Raw genomic sequence first — 7,606 nt, 5'->3', positions numbered from 1 at the left:
AAAAGGAGGGCAAATCCAACCCAGCCAATTATCGTTCCATCACTCTACTCTTGATCATCAGTAAAGTGATGAAAGGGGTCATGAACAGTGCTAGCAAGCAGCACTTGCTTAGCATGAATCTGCTCAGTGACACCCAGCTTGTGAGCTTATTACAGGCCTGGTTCAAACATGGATACAAGAGCTGAATTCCAGCGTGGTCCTTGGAATCCCTAGAGTGTAGAAACAGGCCATTCAGCCCAACGTGTCCACACCAACTCTCCAAAGAGTATCCTATCCACCTACCCTATTCCTGTAACCCTGCATTTTCCAATGGCTAATGCACTTAACCTCCAAATCGCTGAACACTATGGGTAATTTAGCATGGCCAATCCACATAGTTTGCACATCTATGGACTGTGGGGGGAAACTGGAGAACCCGGCAGAAACCCACACAGACACAGGGAGAACGCGCAAACTCCACAGGCAGTTGCCAAAGGGTAGAATCGAACCTGGGTCCCTGGCGCTATGAGGAGGCAGCAGCGCTAACCACTGAGCCACCGTGCCGCCACTTGATGCCGTCCCTAACATCAAGGCTGCATTCAACAGTGCAACAAAGAGTCCTTGCCAAACTGGAATCAGTGGGAATCAGGGAGCAAACTCTCTGCTGGTTGGAGTCATACCTGGCATGTGGGAAAATTATTAGAGATAGTAGGAACTGCAGATGCTGGAGAATCCGAGACAACAAGGTGCAGGGCTGGATGAACACAGCAGGCCAAGCAGCATCAGAGGAGCAGAGAGGCTGTTTGAGATCAATCATCTCAGCAGAAGTCTACCATCTTCAACCGTTTCAATGACCTTTCGTCCATCACAAGTTCAGAAGTGGGGACATTCGCTGATAATTACAGATGATTACACAATGCTCAGCACCATTCACGACTCCTCAGACACTGAAGCAGTCCACATTCAAATCTGGACAATATCCAGGCTTGGGTGGACAAGTGGCAACTAACATTTGTGCCACAAAAATGCCAGGCAATGACCATCTCCAATAAGAGACAAATTAATCACCACCCCTTGACATTCAATGGTGTTAACATCACTTAATCCCCCGTTTTCAACATCCTGAAGGTTACCATTGTCCAGAAACTCAACTGGACTCGCCATATAAACACGGTGGCTACAACAGCAGATTGGGATGTCTGGTCAGTGCAGACAATTTGGACTGAAGAGTCTGTTTCTTTGCTGTACGGCTCTATGACTCTAAGAGAGTGGGTGAGAGGTCAGGAATACTGCAGCGAATAACTCACTTCCTTACTTCCCAAAACCTATCCAACATCTACAAGGCATCGCAAGTCAGCAGTGTGCTCCCTATTTGCCTGGATGGGTGCAGCTCTAACACTCAAGAAGCTCAATATCATCTAGGACAAAGTAGCCTGCTTGACAGGCATCACATCCACAAGTATCCACTCCCTCGACCACCAACACTCTACAAGATCTACAAGATGCACTGCAGAAATTCCCCCAAGATCATTAGACAGCACCTTTCAAGCCACAACCATTTCCACCTAGAAGGACAAGGGCAGCAGTTACATGGGAACACAACAACTGTAAGTTCCCCTCCTCATGAATCATCATCCTGACTTGAAAATATATCACTGTTCCTTCACTGTGACTTGGTCAAAATCCCTCCCAAGGCCATTGTGGGTCTACCTGCAACATATGGATTACAGCAGTAGCTCATCACTACCTTCTCAAGGGCAGCTAGGGATAGGCAATAAATGCTGGCCAGCCAGCAACGCCCAGGTTCCACAAGAGAATAAAAAATGTGCAGCTTCAAGCATGCACAAATGAATTACCCCAAGGACACTTTATTCCTCTCTCAGTGAGATGCTTCCTTGCTGAATTATCAGGACAGGCTGAATGAATGTTTAGATTTAATGGGATTATAGAATTTTATGGTACAGAAGAAGGCTATACTTCATGTATCACTGATGATCTTAAATTGGTTGCTGGTCTCATTCTTTGCACAGTCCTAATTATTCAATGAAGGATTTCCAATTGCAGAATCACATCATATGGTGGACATACTTTTCTCAGGTTTGCAAGCACAGGCTCGTTGAACACAATCAGTACACTCTCTGCTGCAAATTATCAATGAGACGTGCTGAGAATTACACCAAAAAATTCAAGATCACTGCACAGTCATGCATTTGCATATAGTAGAAATTCCATATATTCAAAATAGTTCCTGTTTTATGTAGCCAAAAGAAGCTTGTATATACACCTTTTCTCATGGAACTAAAAAAGATCTGTTGCATTCTCATGACAACACCCTGACCAGAATCTATTTGGTCTAAGAATTAAGATGAACGGTCCTTGCTGTGTCCTCATGCCAGTGATAACCCAACCAACATCACTTTCTTTTCATGCTGTATAAATTGGTGTCCCTTTTGTCTTCCCCAACCAAGTCTGATTTCTTGCATACTCGCTCTGCGAAAGTGCTTGACAAAAATCTTAGAGTTTGTGTCTCTTTTTAGTAATGTTTACCTTTTGTACTACCAAGCAATTATTTAAGAATAAGATATTTTAGTTATACATACAATATGAAAATAAATTACAACTTTACACAACATTAAAAAGCTAATTAAACACACAAACATGTTCCAGACAGAAATGAATTCCTTCCACAACAAATAGAATAAGTGTAGACCAGGAACCAGTTTTGTGATTCAGGAGTTAACAGCCTGTTCTTGCCCCGACTCTCATTTCATCATCCTCCCTTCTTTATTATAGTAAATCTTAAAAACTGCCTGGAGGATACAAGAAATAGAAACAGGGATAGGTCATACTGCCCTTTGGGTCTGTATGATTATGGTCCATTGATTAGCTCAACTCCACCAACCCACACTATATCCTTTGATTCTTGTAGTATCCAAATATGTCTTACGCATATGGAGCATTTATGGCTCCATTATACTGGAAAATTCGGAAAGAACGATCACAACACTTTAAATCAAAAAAAATTCTCATATCAGTTGCAAATGGTTAACATCTTATTTTGAAGTGGTGATCCCAAGTTTCAGATTCCCGAGCTGGGCAAACATCTTTCCAGTACGCACCCTGTCGAGCCCTTTAGGAATTTTATATTTCAATCAGATTTCCCATCAATATGCAGAATGAGAGAACATAATCCTTGTCTACTCTGCCATTCTTATAGAACAATCTCTGCATTCCAAGTACCAGTCTAGTCAACACACATTACACTCCCTCAAAAGGCAAATTTCTTGGATAAGGAGTGCAAACTGTACATTGTTTTCCAGTTGTGGCCCTTCCAGTCCCACACATAATTGCAGCAGTACTCCTTCACTGTTGCACTGTAACCACTTGGTAACAAAACCTAAAATACCATTTGCTTTCTTAATTTCTTTCAATTGAATACTGGCCAGAGGACCAAGGGTTTACAGACCCCACTCAAAGCTTTGTTCTCTAACTGCTAACTCCATCCCTCCCCCTAACAACAATCAGAGATTAAACCAGTCTGCTCACAACATGGTGTCACATTTAATTCTGAAATGAACTGCTGACTTCATTTTTCTTCCACCAAGACTACCGGAAGTGGAAAAAGGCAATCTTTCCCAACTTCACCTCGACTTAAGTTCGTCTACTACTGAAAACCTCATTGATACACTTATTATGTCTAGAGTTGACACACTCTTGGCTGGTCTCCTACATTCTACTCTCTCAATTTGTGGTCACCAAGAACTCAGTTGTGTGGGTTAATTTGCATAAAATTTCATTTGCTATCACCCTTGTAGTAGCAGGCTTACACTGGGTCCTGGTAAAGCAATGCCTTGATTTAAAAATTCTAATAATTGTTTTCAAATCCTCCAATGGCATTCCCTTTCTCAACCTCAGATTTCTTCCAACTCCACAATCCTTTGACATATCCTTAAATTCTAGCCTCAAATATTCTAAGTCATAATTGTGCCACTGCAATGGCTTGCCTTGGCCATGCCTTCAGTTGAAGGCTTTCTATCTAGCCTTATTCCTTTATCACTGATACAAACCTATCTCTGACCACATTTTTGGTGACCAAATCAGCTACGTCATGGTATCATATATTTTTATAAGTCTTCTTTGAAGTGGCTTGGGATTAAAGGCATTAAATAAATGTAAATTGAAAATTACATGTTGTACCAGCACAATGACAGACTATTTGATTTTAAAACTGTAGGCTGCAAGTGTGTACCACAGGCCAAAACAGGGCCAAAGAAAGTCATTGTTTTTTAACAAAATAATGGGCAAGGATAGCAATATTTTGTTTGAGGAAGCAAACTTAAGAAACATATAACTAATAGGTCAAATCCCTTCAATGTTTGAAGAAAAAAATTAGTAGGTTTCTGGCCACAAACTACACAACACACATTCTAAGTTTTCTTGATGAAACGAAAGGGCATATTCGAAAGTAGAAGGTCAGACAAATCAGGACAAGTGAACTTCCTCCAACTTTTTTCCTTTATATTTTCAAGGGACTCAGAGGTTACTGGCAAAGCCAGCATTTATTTGCCAATCCTAATTGAACTGAATGGTTTGCTTAGCCATTTCAGAGGAATCCGTGAACTGACAGGATTGACCTGGGTCTCCGGCTAGCTAGCCTAGTGACATTGCTACAAGGACCACCTCTTCTGCACAGAGGATACAGACAATGGGATGGTGACATAAATGTAATGTGATAATGAGACAACAAGGTGCAGGGCTGGATGAACACAGCAGGCCAAGCAGCATCATAGGAGCAGAGAGGCTGACGTTTCGGGCCTAGACCCTTCATCAGAAATAATGATAACTATCATTGATTGTTGTAAAATTCCACCCGGTTCATTAATGTCAACAGAAAGCAATCCATCATCCTCATCTTGTCTGGCCTACATAACTGCAATGCTGCTGTTTAACTCATAACTATGTTCTAAGAAAGCCCAGAAAGTTACTTGTTCAAGGTCAATTAGGGAGGGATCAAATGCTGGCCTTGCTAGGTGCATCACTTCTCATTAAAGAATAGAAGAAAAGGAAACACAATCATACCCTACTCATATGAAATTTTAATTTTAATTAAGTTTACCTCGATTCAGATAAAACATTCATTCAGGCAGAATACAAAACTCTACTCTCCACATAATACAGTAGGATCTTGAATACACATGACAGATCCTCTATTTAATTTCACATTCAAATGTGGCACTTCTAATACAGCACATCTGCAGCTCGACTGTGCTGATCCTGTAAAGGGGCTGGAACCAACAAGCTTTTAACATGGAATAACGCTATTAACTGAATTAAGCTTTCATCTTGTAGGTTAGATTGTTGGGGTGCCAACAGGATGGAGTTAGAGCCAGTCATCATTATCTCAAGTTTTAAGAGCAAGTTGAGCCTCATAAAAACAAGATGCCACAGCTTAGATTGCTCACTTTGACTACACTAAATTGGTTGTTTTGGCAGGGCGCTGAAGTTTGAATTATACCTTTAAAATTTAAAGGTGACTGAAAAATCTGTAAACCATGGAACATATTAATTATCCAGCAGCTTGCTGACACCAGGTTTTACTATTAGCTGGAAAAAGAAACAACATTTCAATGGAAATAACAAGGAGACCATATGTCAGTTAAATTCATTACTATAAATTGGCTGTTGGATAAAAGCTATTTTTACCCTCGCAAGTACTGTACAAACCACGTAGCAATCGCAATTTGCATTGGGATATTTTTCCACAATCAATTGGGGAGCATGTTCTCACTGCTAATATTACTGTCAAAGTGCCTTCGTGCACGCTAAGGAATACTTTATTTCCAATAGGCAGTTTTGTTCTATAGTAATTATATTTAAATATGTAAAACGTTTACCGAGAACCACGTGCGCATTTCTTTGTTAGATGCACAATGAATGAAACAGTTGCAGCAAATCCCCAGGTTCCGAAAAAAGGAAAAGAATAAAGAGGAAAATATTTCGAAAATAAACGGGAAAGGTTTGGATTTAGGTCGTGTGATGTACAATTTAGGAACTACTAAATACATCAACTCTTCTCCCCGACTTTGGAGAGTTATCGTTTAACTGTTTTCAAAGAGACAATAATTCCCTTGCACAAGGCTATAAATAAAACTCCTTTCCAGCATACTGTTTTAACAACCACAAATAATTCATATTTCCATACTGCAACAACTTCCCCTTCAAACAGGGAAAAAAATGCGTTGCAATATAAACTATAGCGTAAAAACGTAAGGTTAAAAACATCAAATTTTCAGGCGAAAGCCTGCGAGAAAATAGTTGCAGCAGAAATCTGGAGCAAACTGCACGACAAAGCAAATCTCGCTAATTGTAATCGGGGTGTATATTTAAAATAAAAAACCCAGTTTCTTGACCAACAGCAAGCTTTGGGAGCTCCGACACAAGCGGGACAGAGGGGTCGGTACAAACGAGAAGAGTTTTAAAATGAAAGACGGCCGGCGGGGAGAACGGGGTGTGAGCAGAGAGTCTGGCGCAAGGCCTGAAACCGGGGGCCCGCGCAGATTCGCGCGAACTGACTCCGCGGCGGGATGCGAGAGTGTTCATTACGTTTTAACGGGCATCTCGTTTTCTTCGTGCTGAGTATTTTCCAGGTTCTGCTCTGCCTGCGGATCCTCTCTGATCTCTTCCATGGCGGATTACCTCGAACGGGTGCTCGATGAATCCACCACACGCTGTCCGAGGTCAAGGCCTTTCAGGCACGAACCGCCACGCAGCCTCCACCCCGCCCGCTCGCGCTCTCTGATCTCGCGATAACTCCCTACCCCCTCACTGGCAACAATCAACCCACACCCTAAAGAATCCAGACCTCTCCTGCTCTCATCCACAACACAGTGTACCTTGGGGCTGTCAACAAGGTTAAAACCTCTCGGCGTGCTTGACAGGTTATGAAAATTCTACACGTTCACTTCATTTGCAAAAGTGACATGCCACTGGAAGAATTTCCCCCGTCAGATGTATATTCTGAAGAAGTGTCAGTGAACTGGAAACTTTTTTTTTTCCCTACCAGACCTGCTGAATTTCCCCTCTTTCTGTTTCTGCGTGTCACTGGAATAAAGTCATTTGATTATGCATCTTATGCATGTCAGCTTTGGTCATGTCATTTATTTACGTAAAAACCAAGAGAACTGCAGATGCCGTAAATTATTTATGTAATTTTTATATTATTTATTTTTGAATTCAATGCCTCTGATCAAATGCTGTGCATTTCCAGCAACTCCTTTCAATTTTGCCAGTGAATAAACGGCGTGACGTCCAGGTATGCCACACAGCAAAATAATTGATTTCTTCCATTGTCCAGTTGTACATATTTTAAGAATTATATAGAATTTATGTCAAATAAAGAGTCTGTTAAAAAGCTATGACAAATGGCAAAATACTACTTCAATTTTATTCAACACTTCTTGGGGACAGAATACGTGAACATCTGTCCATAAAATTTGTACGGGCTTTCGCACTCGAGGTTACAATTGAGATACATTTCAGGATAATTCCCTCCACAGGGAATCTGAAACATGTGGGAACAGAACAATCAGAATGGTTAATGAGTCATGTAGAGTCTAAAACCAGGAAG

The 7,606-nt window shown here is 41.2% G+C and overlaps 1 protein-coding gene across 1 annotated transcript in view; it reads right to left on the bottom strand.

The window, feature by feature from the left end:
• Window positions 1–6,665, bottom strand: part of LOC125486774 (ATP-dependent Clp protease ATP-binding subunit clpX-like, mitochondrial) — a 14,488-nt gene extending 7,823 nt beyond the window's left edge. The window contains exons 1-2 of the mRNA XM_048615737.1: window positions 6,583–6,665; window positions 2,068–2,120 (exon numbers count right to left, since the gene is read on the bottom strand). Coding sequence (XP_048471694.1) covers window positions 2,068–2,120; window positions 6,583–6,665 — 136 coding nt within the window. The remainder of the gene's footprint in view (window positions 1–2,067; window positions 2,121–6,582) is intronic.
• Window positions 6,666–7,606: the final 941 nt, after the last annotated feature.

This window comes from Rhincodon typus, chromosome 33 (genome assembly GCF_021869965.1).
Source record: "Rhincodon typus isolate 14 chromosome 33, sRhiTyp1.1, whole genome shotgun sequence".
In the NCBI taxonomy this organism is placed as follows: domain Eukaryota; kingdom Metazoa; phylum Chordata; class Chondrichthyes; order Orectolobiformes; family Rhincodontidae; genus Rhincodon; species Rhincodon typus.
This window is presented reverse-complemented; position numbering and strand designations above follow the sequence as displayed.